Source organism: Octopus bimaculoides, chromosome 2 (assembly GCF_001194135.2).
Source record: "Octopus bimaculoides isolate UCB-OBI-ISO-001 chromosome 2, ASM119413v2, whole genome shotgun sequence".
Taxonomy (NCBI): Eukaryota; Metazoa; Mollusca; class Cephalopoda; order Octopoda; family Octopodidae; genus Octopus; species Octopus bimaculoides.
The window spans coordinates 152318951-152338734 of record NC_068982.1 but is presented as its reverse complement, the minus strand read 5'-3'; the positions used below and the strand labels follow the sequence as shown (position 1 = coordinate 152338734).

Here is a 19784-nt window from a genome sequence, read left to right as displayed (position 1 = left end):
ATATTCATGAGGAACCATTAACTCGACTAGATTTACAACTTTCCTTCTTTCACACCACATTAAAATCACTCAGTTTCATATTTTCCTGTTTTGATACTAACAAGTAGGAACAAGTGTTATTCAAAACTGTAGTGTGCATCTTGTGTTTTTAAATTCAATTTCAAATTAGTCTCCTCACCATGCTCGTAACTGAGGCATCTCATGCAATGTCTTCTGTTGTGGTCTGATTTTTGAAAGATTTGATTGCAAACCGGATGTAATAGTGTTTAAAGTTGATAGCTTATGCAAGCTCCGTCTTCAAGTTTCTAACTTGTTAATATGCTGAACTGTCTTCTATGCCTTTCACTGTCCTCTGTTTTTACTTGTGCAATAAACTGAAACTTTACAGTAACTTATTAATTTCTTACTGCATTCACTCTTCTTTGCTAGGTGTATCACAGGTTGAACATGTTAATGGTGTTTTTTTGTTTTAGTACATAACCATGAGTTGTTGAATATTCCTTCATTTCTTGTAGTTTTTGTTTTCAAGTATCCACTATTTCAGCAGCTGATTTGAAAAAACTCAATTTCTTTTGAATCTTCATTAGATATAAATGTTTGCATGCATTATTCCTTGTCCATTTAATACCTTGATAGTTATATAAAACTTGAAGTTCCTACTTTTACTGATATGGCAGCATGTTAACTCTCCCAATAAGCATAATTCTGTGGGCTGCGAACATATTAAAAGATATAAAATCTGTGAAATTAAGTTTCAGATTTAACCTTTTTAATATTATGTTGCATCGTGTCTTGAATTGAGTTGTACTTTTACTTCAGTGTGGTTAATTTTGATGCTTTTCACATTCATGCCCGGAGTTTACTTCCTTTACACATCGCTGAACCATTGAAAACAAAGTCTTCTAAGTTCCGTAGATTCTTTCCATTTGTTTTTGTTTTTCTTTCCATATATCAACATTGAGCCTTTTCTAAAAGGGATAATGGTTCCTGCCCAGTTGATTGTATCCAAATTCATTTTCCTTTTCTGATATTCTTTGAATTACTAATTTCCATTTTCTGTATTTGAGATGACATTTGTCTTCATTAACACTAGAAGGACTGGTCTTTTCACCTGCCTTGAAGGACTAGAGTGCATCAATTGACACAAAGATGTTTTTTTTAATTTGAAAGTGATAGGGAAGAAAAGGAGAGGTAGAAAACCTTTTATTAAATGTATAAATCTATTGAATTTTATGACTTGATGACATTAGTCACAATATGATATTTTGAAAGAAATTTATCCTTGCAAAATAAAGAAATTTACTGAAATTCTAAACATCCATCGCAATGTTTTAGTGCACATTTGCCACACACAGGTTTTTTACAGACTCTGTACATTTCTGTGGTTCTCTTTCAGCATTTTGTTTTTCACACATACGTCTGACTTTATTCCTAGAGGTAGATGTTTCTTCAATAGCACATGAATGACTGTGAGGTGAATCACCACAAAGTTCTTCAGCAACTTTTTGAATATATATTCCCGTCAACTAATGACTGAGTTGCAAACCCTTCTGTATGTAACCCAGCTGTTTATAAGAACCACATCCAAAATATAAAAAATAAGACGTGCATTGGCGATCGTCTACTGCGTCCTTTGACTGAATAAAGCCTTAGCATTTGATCAAACATGTCCACACCTACCTCATTTTTGTTATAAAAAAGTATGTTGTCAGATTCTTGGCGTTATTTTCAGAAAAAACTTCCACATGTTGCTGTAAAGTACTCAAAAAAACAATAGACTTCGATTTTTTTTTTTTGTGCTGGTACAATGTAAGCAGCAGTAGGCCTCTCTCTGGATTTCAAAACCAGTTTTATGGGCTGTTTTCACCTGTTTCACTGCTTCTGGTAAATCACTTCTATTCTGACAAATTGTTCTGATTAAACTGCAGTTTTGTTTTTTGAGCTGAAAAGGCCTTGAAATTACTAAATATCTAAACTGTTGTCACATGTATTTATAAACAGAAGCAGGTGCAAGTTTCAAAAGTTGCCAATGAATTGACACATGTAGTCCTTATAGGTAGTATGTGGTTTATTTTTTCTTTACAGTTGGTGCAAACAACCTGTAATTTATAATATATATAGATATTATAAAACTATGACAAGTCAAGCACCATGATGTCAAAACCTACAAAAGGTTTTGAATTGTTTGCAATTAAGATTTCAGAATGTGTCAGTTGATGCACTTGGTCCTTCTAGTGTTAGTCTTCTGCTACCATATTTAAATCTTAAGTCATTTCATACAATTTCATAACTTCTACCCATTTTCTATATGGTTCTGATCCTTAATGCAACAAAAACTTTATCTGAATTTGTCTATAAGTCTCTAACCACTCACCATCTGAAATGGCACCTATAGTCTTTCACCACTATATTCAATTCTGTAACAAACTGATCAAAGTTCTTAATTTCAACCTGTTTTTTTTTACATTGGTTACTGTTGAAATATTTCAGATCATCAGTCTAAACAATACTCTCTTGCAAAATTGGTGAGAAAACTTATGCTTCTGTTTTAAATATAACACTTTTAAATTTACAGAGATACATTACTAATTGATATGGTGAGGTAGCATAAAGCACTTTCCTTGTAAACATTTTGATATGGGTCCTATTATTTTCAGAGTTTTTCACATAATTCTTTAAGGAATTTCTTCTCTGGCAGCATTGTGTCTAACAAAATGCCATGTGGTATTTACTTATGACTTTTTACAACCTAGGTTCAAATCCAGCTGAGGTCAACTTTGCCTTTCATCCATCCAAGGCTAATAAAATAAGATACAGTCAAATACTGGGATGATAACGGCTAACTCCCTTCCCCTAAATTTCAGGCCTTATGTTTGTGTTAGAAACAATTGTAACTTCCTTTGTGCATTTTACAACTTGGTAGACAAATCTTTAGTTAGACATTCTGTCCTTCCCCTTTTTGTTTTTCATCATTAAAATGAACTAGATATAAAGATTACATGTTATTTAAAACATGCAAGTTAGACATATCTTGACTGCCCCACTCTAATTTTGAGGTACCACCCATTACTACCATGCTTTAGCATTACTTGTTTCTTTGTCTTATTCTTCTTTTAGTTTCAGATTTCTGACAATATTATGTCTCGCTTTACTAAATTTCTATTGCAGTTCAAAAATGTTTAACTTATTCACACACATGGATTTTTATTTATGTGCATACATTGCTGACATTTTTGTAAATCATTACACACGACAATAGTTGTTAAGGTTATAGAAGCAATACAGCAGTAATCCTTTCTACTATAAGCACAAGACCTGAAAATTGACAGGGACTGGTACTGAACTGATGCTTGTTTCATCACTCTTGAAAGATGAAAGGCGAAGTCAATCTCAGCAGAATTTGAACTCAGAACAAAAAGACAAATGAAATGCCTTTAAGCAATTTGGGTAGCATGCTAATGATTCTGCCAGCTTGCTGTTTTAACACTGTCTAGAATAATGGCAATGTTTCGAAAAATTGAATCAGTTAAGTCTGGACTGGTAGTATATTATTTGTGATAATTCAGATATAATACTGTATTATATATTTATTCGGCTTGAACATAAACAGAACTGCAACATAAATCCCTCAAATTTCATTTCACTATCTTAAAAACAAGGTTAATGTTGTTCCAAATACATAACAGAAAATCCCTCACAAACTTAAGTGATTTTCATTAGAATACTTTTCACCAGATGTTTCCTGAACTGGAGCTGAATTATGGCATATCAACATCTTTACTCATTCCACCTTTTCAGAAACATGATTTAATTTGAAAGGTTATAAGCATGATAATACATGATTTTCATAGATTAACTCTGATTTTTACCTACATACAATGCTAAGTTGTGATGTGAATTTTGTAATAGAATTAGTGACAAAAATGTGATCAAAATGCTTTGTCACAAGTTTTTTTACCATCTCAGCTTATCAATCTGTCATGAACACAACTTTCATTGTTATCAATTTTGTAAGAGACTTTTGATTAGACTTTTCCAGTTGTGACTAATCCTCCTTTTTGACAAACAATGTTGGCTTGTACTACCATATCATATTTTTAAAATTGACTACCCCATTTGTTTTACAGGATTGTCTCCCTTGATGTTCACAACGCACTATTAAACTGGCCTTTTTTGCTTTTATTTTTTTCTTGTGTATTGAGATAAAAATACATAATTACAAATTGTTGACCTCTTCTCTATATTGCCGTTGTTCATACTGACATTGACAGTTTGTTGTTATTTAACCCTAAGTCAACACTAATCCTGTTCAAAGTATTTTCTCTTGAAACCAGGTGTGGCTATGTAGTAAGAAGCTTGCTTCCCAACCACATGGTTCTGGGTTCAGTTCCACTGCATGGCACCATGGGCAAGTGTCGCCCACTATAGCCTCGGACTGACCAAAATCTTGTGAGTGAATTTGGTAGACGGAAAGTGAAAGAGACCAGTCGTATATGTAATATATATATATATATATAATATACACACACACACATGTATGTATTTGTGTGTCTGTTTACGTCCCCATAACTTAGCAGTTCAGCAAAAGACACTTATAGAATAAGTACTAGGCTTAAAAAAGAATAAGTCCTAGAGTCGATTTGTTCAACTAAAGGTGGTGCTCCAGCATGGCCGCAGTCAGATGACTGAAACAAGTAAAAGAACGAAAGAAAAGTGTAACTGACTCTAATTTACCAACCCTTTTGAAGAAATAATCAGCTCATGTTTACATTGATGAATGATGAGTTGTTTTTTTTTTTTTTCTAATTTTAAATGTTCCTATTTATTCCTTGAATTGCATATTTCTGTATATTTCAGCTTCAGGGCTTTATTTAAACCTATGCAGTTGATAATTCATCTGCTGAGTCTATAAAATATTTTTATATAGATACTTTCCCCAATTATCCACATTAACAATATTTAGATCACCTTCATACAGGTCATATTTGAAAGCATTGTGAAGAAAAAGTTATGAACATACTTTAAGTTCAACAATATAATAGTCATTATTATTATTGCCATTATTAAAAACTAAGATCGATCTTTCCATGAAGGTATTTCTAATGAAGTACACTATGCTTCTGTAAAATATTTTTGTGAATTACTAGACTTTAGATGGGTTTAGTAACATAGCTAATTTTATTCATTGAAGTTGGTGTTTGGAATCTAACAAAACCATTTTGCATAAAATTATAAAGTGAAGTTATAGTTTAAATATGAATGCTTAAAAACAAGCACTTTATATTGTAAAACCAGTGGGTTGACATAGTATGTTAAGTAGGCTAAAATAAGTTTTTTTTTCTTTTTCTATTCCTTGATTTCATTGCAGATTCACTACTAAATTTCTGGTTAAGCTGTATCATTTTTACTTTTTATATATATATTTATATATATATATATATATATATATATATATATATATATACATATATACATATACATACATGTTAGACCTGTTACACTGAGACAAGTTATCGAGATGACTAGCAATGTAGTTAATTGTTCATCAGATAATTTATAATCTCTAAACTGCCATCCATATCAGCTGTCCTGTTGTTAATTCTTACTCATACCAATTTTAGTTTTTCTTACATTGTTCTTATTGTTACAGTCTACATTAACACACAATTGTGTGTTTGTATATATATATATATATATTTATATAAAGGGCATTATTACAGAAAAATAATAACACCACACAGTGGACTTCTCATATATATATATGATGATTTCATATGTATATGAATGTCTGTTGTTACCCTTAACAATTAATTTCAGTATGGGAGAAGAAACGGAGAATGCGTGAGAGTCGTGCATCGCTGTTTTCTGGTGGTGCTCATCAAATGTCGTCTCTCAAGGAAAACAGTGACTATGAAGACCTGTTGAGAAAGTACCGTAGTATTCAGAAACAAATAGCCAATCTTGATGAAGAAGAGAATTTAGCTGTTCAGGATAAATCTACTCAGTCTCCTGGCAACAAGAATTGGGACTCCTATCGAACTATTTCTGTTAGCTCCAAAGGTTCTCAATCTCATGAATCATCTTCAGAGTCTAATAAAAAAACAAAAAGTCGATGGAATCCACCAAAGTCTGGGTCAGAAAGTAATGATAAGAGAGTAGTTTTTGTTAATTCTCATGTAAGTTTTTATTTATCTTTTTTCCAAGTTTTTCCAAAATATAGCTTATGAATTTTCATTTTGGACTGTCAGATTTAATCTAGTAATGATTGTCAACTTGACCACTGTGTACCTATTTTAAATTTTCTTGAGAAAATGATATTACTATACATGACAATGGACCAAGATGTCTGGTGGTATGAGATTCTTGAGAAGACCTACCCACTTAAGTGAAACTGAGTTCTAGAAGTGCTGTATGTTCCACCCACATGTACACCCTACCCCAACAAACCAAACTACATATCTTCCTCACAATTCCTCTTTTTCATGCCCTATGTTTATCTCTTGCTCCCCAATCCTGTGCTCACTGTATCATTGCTATCCTGTTGTCCCCCCACCCCCTTTACGCAGGTTTCACAGTCACTCCATTCCCCACACCAACACTTTGCATTCATGTGAAGTCTCTACTTTTTACTCATGCACCTTTGGCAATGCCCTACTATTTATATTCTAATCCCTGTTCCTTGTTTGTATGCCTTGGCACTTTGCCGACATCTGTCTCTCTCTTGCTCTACTTGACTATCCCATTTATATTCTGATCCCTGTTACCTATGAGTATGTCCTGGCACTTCGCCACCATCTCTCTCCTGCTCTCTCTTGCACTCTCACATTCTTCTACTCTCTCTTTTTCTCATGCTCTCTCCCTCTGACTGGGTAACCATGTATTTTCTCTACAGCAACATACCTGTTTCTGTCCTCATTCTTGATCTTTTTGTTTCTCTCTGACTGAGTAACCATATATCTTCTCTACAGCAAGGCACCTGTTTCTGTCACACTAACCGTTCATCACCTGATACAAGGTTGCTTCTTCCATTCTCAAAGGTTCATTGTTTTGAAAACTATTTGGTGATCCTGCCAGTGTTGGTGCCATGTAAAAAAATATCCAGTCCACACTGTAAAATGGTTGGTATTTGGAGGGACATTCAGCTGTAAAAACCATGCCAAAACTGATATTGACTGCTGGTGCCATGTAAAAAGCACTCAGTCCACTTTGCTGGGTGGTTGGCATTAGAAAGAGCATCTGGTCATAAAAGCCATGCCAAAACAGACATTGTAGTCTTCTGCCTAGCCAGCTCCATGGAAAGCAGACATTAATTGATGATGATGATGTTTTATACAGAATTTTTGAAAATTTCTTTTCCTGTGATAGATATTTTATTGATATTAAAAGGTGAATTGTTTGATACTCTTGGAAATACTGACAACATTCATTTATTGGTTCTGCTATTTCATTTTACGTTTTCCTTTTAATACATGATTAGATGGTTGTCAGATATATCTATTTCTAGAAAGGCTGTTGACTGAATACTATGAAATCATAAATGTTTAAATACAAAGTCACTTTAGTAAGCAATAAACTTATTCAAGTTGTATTAGAAAAAATGTTTGTCTGCTTCAGCAGGTCTTAAAATTAAATGTTGTTGATTGTATAGTTTTAGCCCTACTTTTTATATAACTTGAACATTAATAATAGATTCATTATCCCAAATATGGTCCCTATTTTGGTTACCAACTACAGATTTTGTCTCTGTTATTCCTGATCTCATTTCTTCTCACATATGAATGAGAAATATAACTTCTTGAAATTGTAAGATTATGATCCATTTAACTACTTAATGGCCGTGCTCATGAGCTGAAACAAGTAAAAAGATAAAAGAAAACTTAAATATTTGTCATTCTTAATGTGATATGTTACTGTCTTTCTTTGTATTGTCAATTTTATATAAGTACTGAATTTTTGTATATTGTGTTTTTCATTTACTTTCCATTTTCTTTTAGCCATGTTTGTCTTTCCATATTTTGTTTTTCAGAAGGCTGAAGACGAGGATGATGAAATAGAAGAACTGCGACGCATTGCTTTAGCCTCAACATCAGAAAATAACAAACCTAAACCCTCTGTTTCAAAATCCTCTCAGTCAAAGCCTGTTAGTCGGTCAAGATCTGAGACTCTGCGTCGGAAGACAAACTCTTCAAATAGATCGTCATATAAAAGAGAGTCAACAGGTTTGTTCTCAAAACTTATTTTGCATAAAAAAATTGAAATGAATTTTGTCTACTTCTGCATTCCATTGCTACATAGATTTCTTGGATTAGTACAATAAAAATAGCCATATATATGTATATATAAAGTGCTGGCATGGTTGTCTGGTTAAAAAGTTTACTTTGCAAGAGATATATATATATATATATAGTTTTCTTTCCAGTTCCACTCCACCCACTCTTTTATAATGTGAGAAAGCATGTAGCAAAGCTCCCTGGAGAAATTGTGTACATGTAATAGCCTACTCCTCACCCAATTATTACTAAACATTTTCAAGAAAGATAGTATCAAAAAATATTGAGATAAATTGGAAAATAACTTCAAAAGATAAGAGATGTTAATGTTATAAAATAATGAAATATGAAACTACTTCTCTTTGCTGTAAAATAGATGAGTTCAGTGATTTTTACAAAAGCGGGAAGATTTTGCATTTACCATTAAAGAAAGTTATTACAAAGCTAGTAATTAAGAGCACCATTACAAAGTAAATTGCAAAATCATTTTTTGTGATTATCCATCAAAATCAGAAAACGAGTCAGCTATAATAAGGCATGACTAAATAACCAACAGATCTATGATAATTTTCAACAAAAAACTGAAACAACAGTGAGAGCTAGTTATGCTGTGTTATGGAATATAGAATTTTTTTAATGCTAAATTCGACTTTATGATGAATTTGTTCTGAAGAATATACCTGAAGTTATTACATTGTTAAATGTTGACCCCTTCCCCTGGTAAAAAAATAATAATTATAAATTTCAGTGACCAAGCAAACAAACTTTGTTATCACAAAATGATTCTTTCCAATCAGTATTGATGTTGCAGATAAATGCAAAATGAGTTAAAGAATTTCTCGGAATTCAGTTTAGTTCTTGGTGAATCTACAGCAGACAGGGTATCCCACAACTGGTATTTGTTTATCAGGCTTCTTCTGATGTAAGTTGTGATGGAAATAGCATTAGCCTCAAAAACAATTGGTGCCATTGACATGAAAAAATGTGCTTGGTAGAACCTTAAATATTGATATTCCACTGAGTAGACTCATCAGTGCTGCATCAGACAGAGCATTTGCAATAATGAGAGAAATGCAGAATTAATTGCATTAAAGAAAAGAAATCCCTGCTTTCCAGAATTTCTCCATCTACATTCTTCAGTGTGAACAGCTTGCAGCCAAGTATTTTATATATGAAGATGTTAAGCAAACTGATCTTGAAGTTGTTAATTTCTCATACTTAAAAGGAAGACCTGACATTTCAGGAATTCTGAGGATTGAAAGCTCTCATGTAAACTCAGTGATATTTCTTTCTATTGTGATATGCATGGAAAGTGATGAATGGATGCATGATCTGATGTTCCTTATTCACATGATAAAACATGTACAAACTCTCAACTTGGTACTCCATTGGAAGGATAAGGTTGTTTCTGATCTTACTCAGTTGATTTTCAGTTTTTGAAATGTTATCCAAAAAGACATCTTGTCAAGAAACTTCAAACACTTATCCAATCCTTAGTAAAGTAGATACATTCTTTGACATTGAAATAAAAGACCAGAACCTGAAAAATACTAAGGTAAATTACAAAGATTGCTTGATAATTTCCCAGCCATGTTTTATGTCTTGTTGCAGCTGAAGTCTTGCCTCATTTTTTTTTTTTTTTTATAAACTCATACATGGTTCATGTAATCAGTGGTGACTGTCCAGTTTTTAAATATCTGGCTACAGAATCATATGTTGAAGATGTGAATCTAAACATGATCCCCAAATTCCAGTTCACAAATGAAGTCTGGAAATAAGTTCTAGATATAAAGTATCTATAATCGAAGGAAATTGTTTACACCCTACCATTTTTAGCATGACATACTGCTGTGAAACATGATGAAGCCAATTTGTACAGCCTTGACAACCTATCAGCCACAGTATAAACCCTTTCGTTACTATATTTCTGACCAAAATACACTGCTCATGAGTTTCAATTAAATTCTAAAATAATCATTAATTTAGACTAGTTTCATTAAACAACTGTAACTTTTTTACTTATCAACATATTAATGTGATATTTGGAACATAATTAAAGAAAGGGTTCTTAATTCTATTGTATAACTTTCGTCTCAATGTGACTTTAATTACAAGTATATCCAGGTAAACTGAGCAAAAATTAAAATTTTGTTTAAACATCACCATAGAAAATGAATCATCAGCTAATATTCAATTGGGTATGCAACAAAATTTTGATATAGAAGAATTGTGCACATCACTAGATTATCAGTTGAATTTAATGCACAACAGAATAGGTGTACCATAAAGGCGAAATAAACTGAAATACTATTTGTTTACATTCTGCGTAACAGTTTGTTTCTGCAGTGATCGCTTCAAACAAGCATACTGAAAAAAATAAAAGTCTAACGGTTTCGCGTCCTAAGAAAGACTATGGATAAGACCCCCTTCTCCAGAAAAGTTGCTAATAAAAACATTTTTAAAGTTTTTACTTCATTTCGATGTAAAATCGTCTTTACTGTCACTATCACTGCTTTCAGTTTTTTCAGAATCGCTGCTTTCGGTTTCAGATACAGAAATATCCTATTCATTCTCGTACACCACGTGCTTTGGTACCTCATTCATTCTCTTTCTTGATATCTCCATATTTTCTGTTGAGAAACCTTTAAATTCGGAATCACTGCTTGATAGCATGAAACTCCTATCCATTTTCAAAGTTGAAAAAAAAATCGATGCTGAAAAAATGTGGAAAAAAATCTCCCAAAATTCACTGAGTTCAGATATCACGTCAAGCAATGTCGGATACTATAACTCAACTATTTGCAAAGTGAAATCACGTATTTTCACAAATGTACTAACAAGATTTGTGCTTAAGTTCACATTTAACTAACAATGGGTACTCTCGGCCGGCTACAGCTGTGTTGGTCTTATGAACCAAAAAATTTTTCGGCCAGGTTAGTATTGAAAGGATTAAAGATTCACTGCCAAGGTGGAGACTCACAAGACCTTTACGAGCTGCAAACAGTGGCTTTAATATCCTGGTACTCATAGCAGTAGCAATCATAAAAATATTAAAGGCTGTAATTTTGCAAGGTGTTATTTGATTAAAACAATTCCACTTTTTAAAAGAATATATGTATACTTTTGATTGTTGAAACAAATTTAGAAGTTGAAAGTCAATAAAAAAGTTTGTAGACATGCATTTGTTAATATTTATATCTAATTTTTGTTACCAAATATTTATGCAATATGTAAATGTCTTGCAACTCTTGAGCATTTGATGTTTAATATATGTGGCTCTTGCATTTAGTGTATTTGGCCACCCCAGGTGTATTGCTTATAGGTTTTCTTTTTGCTTCTTCAGTTGTGATTTCAGAACTAGTAGGGATGTTTGTGATATTTAGTCTTGATTCATATGGTTGGTTGTTCATTGTAGGCTTTGTGAATTGAGATAGATTCATGCCCCTTGAATTGTATATCTTATATGTCTATTTACATATTTCTGCACTCTTATCTATTTTAAAAGTGGAAAACTGTTGTCAGATGTATCGATGCCTTGCCATTTATCAAGTTAGACTCAAATACTTACAAATTTCATCAAAGAAATTTACTTCTTCAGGTTTTCTGAATAATATATTTGTGCTAAAATTAGTCAAGTTGTATAAAGAGTGAAATATTTGTTATTGAAATGCTTTACTATAGAATTATTCCTTTTGTTGTACATACATTAAGTGTAACTTGCTGTAATTGAATGTTGGAAATAAGAATAACAATTACTCTGATAATCTCCAATACAAATTAAATTATTTTATATGAAAATCCTCTCCATTTGGTTGGAAGTGGGGCAGGGCTCATGACATTATGAGGCTTTTTTGACATTCTGTTTGAAATTCGGTAGGGCAATTTTTGCCGGGAAAGAGACTTCCAGACTGTTATAGCTTTTTGAGTTAGGTTTGAGTGAAATGTTTAATGCAGTATCTATATTGGGTTGAAGAAAGGCAATTGAGTAAAGGGTATATACAACGCTGCCAATTGTGCAGTAGAAGAAACACAAGAGAAGCATTTCTTTCAGTTAGTTGTTGAAGTGTGTTGGTATGAGAGTCTTTGTCAAACAGTTGAACACTTTTCTTTTGGAGGGAACTGAAGATGCTTGTAAGGTAGCAGTAATTGTGTCCTATAGAGTTCTCCAATGCAGTTCTTAGTTACTTTTTTCAATAATAAACCTTGAGAAACTTAGGTTTCTTAGTGCTTTCAGGGAGGTAACTGCAGTGACTATACTTTAATTCGTAAATGGTTCCTTGGTAATTACGAGATCATATTGGTGAAAGACATGGGGCTAATTTCAGGACTGTACATAAATACTACAATAATTGTTACTTTCAGTGTTGAGAGAACAATCCTGTAATAAAAGCGGAATCAAACGGAAACTTGGATTCCTGAAGCACCGACCAGCTTACCGTTCATGTCGTAGAAGATTGAGTTCCAGTGAAGATAAGTCAAAATTGGTAAATAACCAACGCAGAGAGATAAATAAAATTCTTGAAGTAGATGACCCAGTTGAACAAATAGAGAGACTAGCAAAGTATCTCAGTGAAAAGAAGAAGGAATTGGCAATTAATAATAAGGTGTGTTTCATTTTCTTTCATTAAAATATACATATCCAACAGAGATAAAATATAGACTTTTATTAATAACTGATCTTTGTTTAAACCACTTGGTTAACAATGTCTTATCCATAGCAGCTTATTACATTTTCAGGAGTACAATACTCTATCCTTTTATTTTTAGCTAAAAATCATTGATATATGTTTTGACTTTAAGTGTAAATTTTAACTAAATTCTAGGACTTAGTTTTGATTTTATACTTTAAGCAATATCTCTTTTCTCTTTTCATGTATGTACTTTTATTACAATGATGTGTACTGAATATTCCTTTCACTACCAGCATACATCAGTAATGTATCTTTCACAATTTAGACTGTAATCTTTTAAATTAAATAACTACTTTTAAAAAATAGTGTATAACCTTATGCCAGCAGCATGCTAATAAATAGAATTAACAATTGCCATTTCTATAGGTAATGAAATATATACATTGTTAGCTGCCTTGGGGCTTCCTCTTTTGGTATCTTCACTTTCACAGGTTGTTTACATTTTTTACTATTCTTGAGTGTAATGCTTCTCCTCCCTCTCTCTCTCTCTCTCTCCAATTTTGACCTGAATATAAATTTTTGCATTATGTACAAGTAAATATTGTTTGTAAAAAAAAAATTCAGTTAAGTAGTATGAATTTGTCATCATTATTTCTTCAATATCTTTATTTGAACATCTAGCCTCCATCCTGTTTGTCCCAGCTGAATGAAACCAAAAGTGATGGTAAAACAAGTAAGGTGCTCCAAGACAACTATGAAGAGGTAGCAATGGAAATAGATTCTGATGATGGTCTTGTTGCTGTTAATGAAATTGAAGACATTCATATACAAAGAGAGCCATCCCTTATGGCAAGTAAAGCATTTATTTACCAAAGCAATTATTTTAGTAAACCAATATTTTACCAAGCAATTGTTTCTGTAGTAAACTAAAATATTTACAAAAGCAATTATATATTTACCTATGCAATTATTTACCAAACCATCTCAAGCACTTTTGCATGCTGGTACCATGTAAAAGCGCTTGTGTAGTGCCATGTAAGAGGACCCAGCACACTCTGTAAAGTGGTTGGTTTTAGGAAGGGCGTTCAGCTGTAGAAACCATGCCAAATCAAATTGTAGCCTGGTGCAGCTCTCTTGCTTGCCAGCCCTTGTCAAACTGTCCAACCTATGCCAGCTTGGACAACAGACATTAAATGATGATGTTCTGTGTTTTAAATATTTGGTTGTTTATTGTAAGTCTTAAAGTAATGTTGACAGTGTTTTTGAGTTGTTGTTGAGGTTTCATCCTAACAGAAAAAATTATCAAACCAGTGAGGGACCTTCTATATGATTAGTAGAAAAACCAACAGCTACTGTTTTAAATGGACACATTGAGTCAGTGTAATCCCAGATATGTACAGGCATGATCATCGTGGCAACAATATCTTTGACCATAGGTCTGCTCAGTTAGAGCTGAAAGCTGATCTATTATTAAGCAATAGTATCAACAATAATGAAATAGAATTTAAAAGAATAAGTCGCTTATAAGTATCTTTCATATTATCTCATTTTCAAATTAACTTTATTTACCTGTTGTCTACAATGTTCAGAGCTGTAATGTAAATGTCTATAATAACATTTAACCTCATTATTAGACATAGTTTTAATGCTACTTAATGTGAGTATGTGCACATCTGTATGCCTGTCTTGAGTGGATGCCGGCATGGAAAAAAGGTAATAAAATTTGCTTTATAATCACATGGGCAAGTGTCCTCTGTCATAAGTTTGCATTGACCCAAGCCTTGTAAATGTAATTCAGTAGAGAGAAACTTTGTGGAAGCCTGTTGATTGAATTGTAGCCATAATCCAAAGAGCAAGCCTTGTCGTGCACTGTTTCATGTATGTGCTTTAGGATTATGTTAATTGTGTAAGTGCTTTGATATTCATCTACTTAAACTATAATTTAGTAAGTAGGTAGTTCCAGCAGACAATCAGTTTACTTTTACATGTTAAACTTCTTGCTGTTTAATTCCCTATCAACTGTGATTGAGACTTATGGTCAAAAGCATTTTAACCATAACTATCATATTTTTGTGTTTGTCTGGTTGTTTATTATCTAATGTACCCTTTCCTTATTTAAAATAATGTATGGTTAGGGGGAGATTTCACTGCTATTTCTACAAGCTAGAGCAGTCATGTAAAGACTTCAATTTTGGCTTTGGTCATAAAATTATGATTCTTATAGTTTCTGTAATTATAATTGTTTCTACCACCAAAGCCTACTTTTGCTATTCTTTGTGCAGTAAATTTATTCCCAATATAGCCTTTTGTTCTAACTTGAATTTTTGTCAGATCTTATTCATTATTTTATTTTATTTTATATATAGAGTTCTATATCTGAACTGCCCCCAGCATCTGACAGAAATGGTCAAGATTTGAACTTTGAAAGCAATCCAAAAAATTGGGTAAATCTAATACCACCTCCTCCTCCTCCGCCTCCACTGCCACCTCCACCACCACCGCCACCACCTCCACCTCTTGTTGACAAGTCTGAGAAAGTTAATCCCAATGAACTCTCTCTCCTTGTGTCTAATGTTGATTCCTCATCACAAGTACCATACACTCTTGATCCACTTCTAAGTCCAAATGTACAACCATTGATGTTTCATGGTCTAGTACCACCACTTCCACCCCCTCCACCACTACCTGATGAGAAACCACCAGAGAAACCACCCGAGCCAGACTATGAAGAAGATGAAGAAGAGGAGAAGCTGCTGCGGGCACAGTTGCTACAATCAATGGCCATACGTCGCAAAGAAAGTGTTCAGATCCTACCTAAGGCTATTGTAAGTTGATTTTCCTTCATTATACATTGTTTTGGCTAACATTCACAGATTAGTCAAAATTAAAAAGGTATATGGGTGCATGTTCACTGGTGTGTGTATGTGTTTGTTTATATCTATTTCCAGGTCCCTTAATTTTAGTGCAACTTTTGTCTTTCATTCTTCTGGGGTCATTGAAGTACCAAATGAAGTTAATGCTGGGCTGATTTGACCAGTGGATATTGGTGGTGTTCAGGATATGTCAAGCAAGAGAATATGACTGGAAATCCTCAGTGAATCTTAGTGTTGTTTTGTACTTTAAAGATAGACGAAGGTGTAAATCTCCAATAGCCACAGTATTCCTGCCAGGCATAGCACAACTATAATGATGGAATAGTTCCACTCAGAGCCCATATTTAGCAGTTTATACGACCTATCTATTATCATAATAGCAAGTTAATACAACATACATATTATCCTTTTATTTGAAAAACAAATATGAATTGGTGACAGGATGTGTTTCCAGCTGTAAAAATCCTACTTCAGCAGTCACTTCCATAAGCCATACTAGCATGGAAAACAGTTGTTGAACAAAATGAATGAGATTCAAACACCTGCATGTCATCATTTTAACACCCACTTTTCCATCCTTGCATGGGTCAGCCAAGATTCATTTAAATAGATTTTTCTACATCCAGCTTCTCTTCAGCTGATCTAAATCTGTACTTGTGGTGGAATGTTTTAAATTGATCTGATTAACTGCCAATATAAATGTATTTCAAAGAAGTTACAAGTATATGTATTTTTATAGGTTGATGATACTTCAGGGAAAGAATCACCACTTTCTCCTAGGAGTCAGTCTCCTCACAGCACTGATGCAAACTTACCTGATAAGAAACAGCCACCTCAGCAACAGCCATATTGTGCTCCAAAGGTATGTAATCTTTGAATTTTTAGTTTTCTATCATCTAGTGGCTTGTGATGTTATGTACAATATATATATTTTATTAGGTGGTTACAAAGTATTGACATTATGTCTTAAAAAAAAGATAAATGGTCATAAGTTCATTATTTGTATATATTGTTTTTAAGTAGATCTTTTAATTTGTCCCTAAAATGTCCTCTACGAATGCTCTGAATGACTTTGAAGGAAACGATTTCTTTCATGCCTGCATGTTTGTTATCCACATTAAACTTTGGAAAAAGGTTTATTATTTTATTAATCAATTCAAAGAACAAACAATTAAAAACAAGAAAAAAAAAGTAAAAAATGAACGTGAGGACATGTGCAAGCAATATATTAATTTGATGCTTGGTGAAAGGAGTGAGTTGTTAATGTTTCGAGCATGACTCTTCGTTGGAAAGAGAAAAGTCTAAAGAGATTTCTTTCTCCATTGTCATTTATTAAATATTTTAAAGTTTTAATTTACAATATGTTTGCAGATTCCGAAGCATCCTTCTGTAGTAATAAACTTGGCTGAGGATTCTACTGATAGTGAACATGAGGCAGAACCAGAAACTCAAAAACAGAACATTCTGTCTGGTATTGACCAATTTCTTAAAGATGCTCGCAAATCAGTTGAGGTGAATATTTCACTCTTTCTCTCTTTCTCTCTCTCTCTCTCTCTCTCTCTCTTTCTCTCTCTCTCTCTCTCACTCCCTCCTTCTCTCCTTCACTTCCCATTTTTGTTTCCCTGTAATTGTGTAGAAGTTGTTCTTTGATGCTTTAGAATTGTCCATCTTGCTGTGTAGAGATCACCGGCTATTAGCCTATTGTTTGAAAGCTGATGGAAACGCTCATTAACTCTCTTCCTGATCTGTTCTGGTGTATCTCTAATTGGTGCTTTCACACTGCTGAGAAGTTTGATAAAAATAGTATCAGTGCCTTTGACATCATCTAAATTTCATTTCTTGAATAGGAATGGAGCCTGGTGTTGCCATCCGGTTTCACCGGTCCTCAGTCAAGTCGTCCAACCCATGCTAGCATGGAAAGCGGACATTAAACGATAATAATGATGATGATGATGAGGATGATGAATCTTCCTAGCAGATTGTACTATCACAATAGTTATTGACAGTTCCCTGGTTACAACTTATTAGTTCTAATTGCCTCAAAGTTTTGTTAAATTTACCTCATTTTGTTTGCTGTCACCTTGAACAATGTACTCTCATTCCTGTTTAGATGACTACGGCTTTTCATTCATCTTAATTCACCATACAGAGATGTCATCTACATACAATCTTATCTCATATTAAAACTATTTCTGTGAACAGAAACCTTGAAAATATTCTTCAGTGGCACCATAACAATCTTATCTCTTTCAACAATACAGACACAATCACTTGTTTATATCAAGGAAACAGTCTAGTTCCTCTAATATTGGATGATATGCTCTCAACTTGCTGCTTATTTATGCCCTCAAAATTTACACTCCTCTCTCTTGGGTACTCAACATATATAGCTAAAAATACATTTCAAAGACTAATTTTCCTCTTCCATCACCAAAACGTATTCCTCTCATTAACAGGCCATTACTGATATGCTCTCACCATTAAGGACAATACTACAGCTATGCTACAGCACATTTAAAGAAGGCCTGCCAATTAATTACTAAAATCTCACTAATCAATGTTACTACACATGCACACCAACTGTTGAAGTTGCTAGCCACAAAGAGAAGGTTCCTGTCATTCGTCGATGAGGTAATCTGTAAGAGGGTGTCATAAAATCGGTCTTTATGTGCATCAGGTTGTCCTAGCTGAGAAGCATAGGTCAAGATAATGGTCGCTAATCCATGTTGCAGCATTAGTCTAAGCTTGAATATTTTATCAGACTCTGACTACCTCAATTACCTCATCAGCCCGTTTCTCCACAAGGAATATACCCACATCCCCAGCCCCATCAGTGTTCCCTTCTCAGAAAATCTTATACCTATGTTCTTAGTCTGTGAGGAACCTAGCAGAACTTTCTCTCCACCTTACTTTTTGGATGCAGCACAAATATACTTGTCTCCTTTCAAGCATCTCATTAATCTCGCCAGACCTACCTTTCAATGTGCCAACCCTGAGGGTGTAGAAGGTGTGCGATGGGGGACAGCAGCATTATGCATCTGAAAAGAAAGCTCGCATTTGGCAGATCTCATAAACACACAAACAGCCTTCAACCTGCATACACTACACCGTTTTATTATCACTATTTTCTACAGGAGACGGACACTAGGTAGAGATGTGGGGGCGGGGAGCATTCCATATAGTAAGCCATTAGAGGTGCTGAGGAGAAAGACATCTGGTAGAGGTCAGAGGATAAAAACTTCCGCTATAGGTGGTGGCAGTGGGACGGACGGGCACATCACAAACGGCAAGCACTGTTCGCCCTATTCCTTCGTAGAAGCTGAGACAAAGTTAGCTATTAATTAACTAACAATCATCATGGGCAAAGCAAGTGGTTAACGAAACAGAGAGGGAGAGAAGTGAAAATTTTCCAGAATTAGGACTGATCGAAAACAAACATGAAGAGATGGAATTTTCGAGATTTAGAGTAAGAATAAATGAACATTTGCATTCTTAACGTTAACTATAGCTATGACTATAACCTACAGTATGTAGTAAGCCAAATTTTGTGACAAAAATAGATAAACAAATGATTGAAAACAATAATTATAATAATCGTTAAGGTGAGAGAATTGAATTGAATTGGTGCCAAGCAAATAATTACACTAGTTTATTATGCTCACAACTCTAGTGGTAGATTTTAATTGAAGTCGGTTTAGATTGGTGGGCAATGAGAGTTTATAATTAGAGTAAAATGAGGAGTGACCAGTACTAGAGTAGTGCAATTCTGTTTTCTCTGATAGTAATTGTCATTTTTATATGGCTTCAAGTCAATACTGGCTGAGGTCATGAGATAGTTGAACAAATGACTAGATATAACACAGAATTGTTGTTTATGAAGTGATGTAGTAGGAATAGCTTTTACTGTTGAAATGGAAGTATTAGCTGTTTGTTCAGCCAAATAGCTGAAATTCTTAATAGCAGGCTTTGATAAAAAAAATGTAGCTGATATTTGTATAAACTTGGTAGAA

At 33.7% G+C, this 19784-nt stretch overlaps 1 protein-coding gene across 1 annotated transcript in view; it reads left to right on the top strand.

The window, feature by feature from the left end:
* The window catches only part of LOC106874332 (zinc finger C3H1 domain-containing protein), a 69479-nt gene that overhangs the window by 7943 nt on the left and 41752 nt on the right, over positions 1-19784 (top strand). The window contains exons 2-8 of the mRNA XM_014922023.2: positions 5818-6176; positions 8027-8219; positions 12633-12874; positions 13583-13750; positions 15268-15726; positions 16514-16636; positions 17146-17286. Coding sequence (XP_014777509.1) covers positions 5818-6176; positions 8027-8219; positions 12633-12874; positions 13583-13750; positions 15268-15726; positions 16514-16636; positions 17146-17286 — 1685 coding nt within the window. The remainder of the gene's footprint in view (positions 1-5817; positions 6177-8026; positions 8220-12632; positions 12875-13582; positions 13751-15267; positions 15727-16513; positions 16637-17145; positions 17287-19784) is intronic.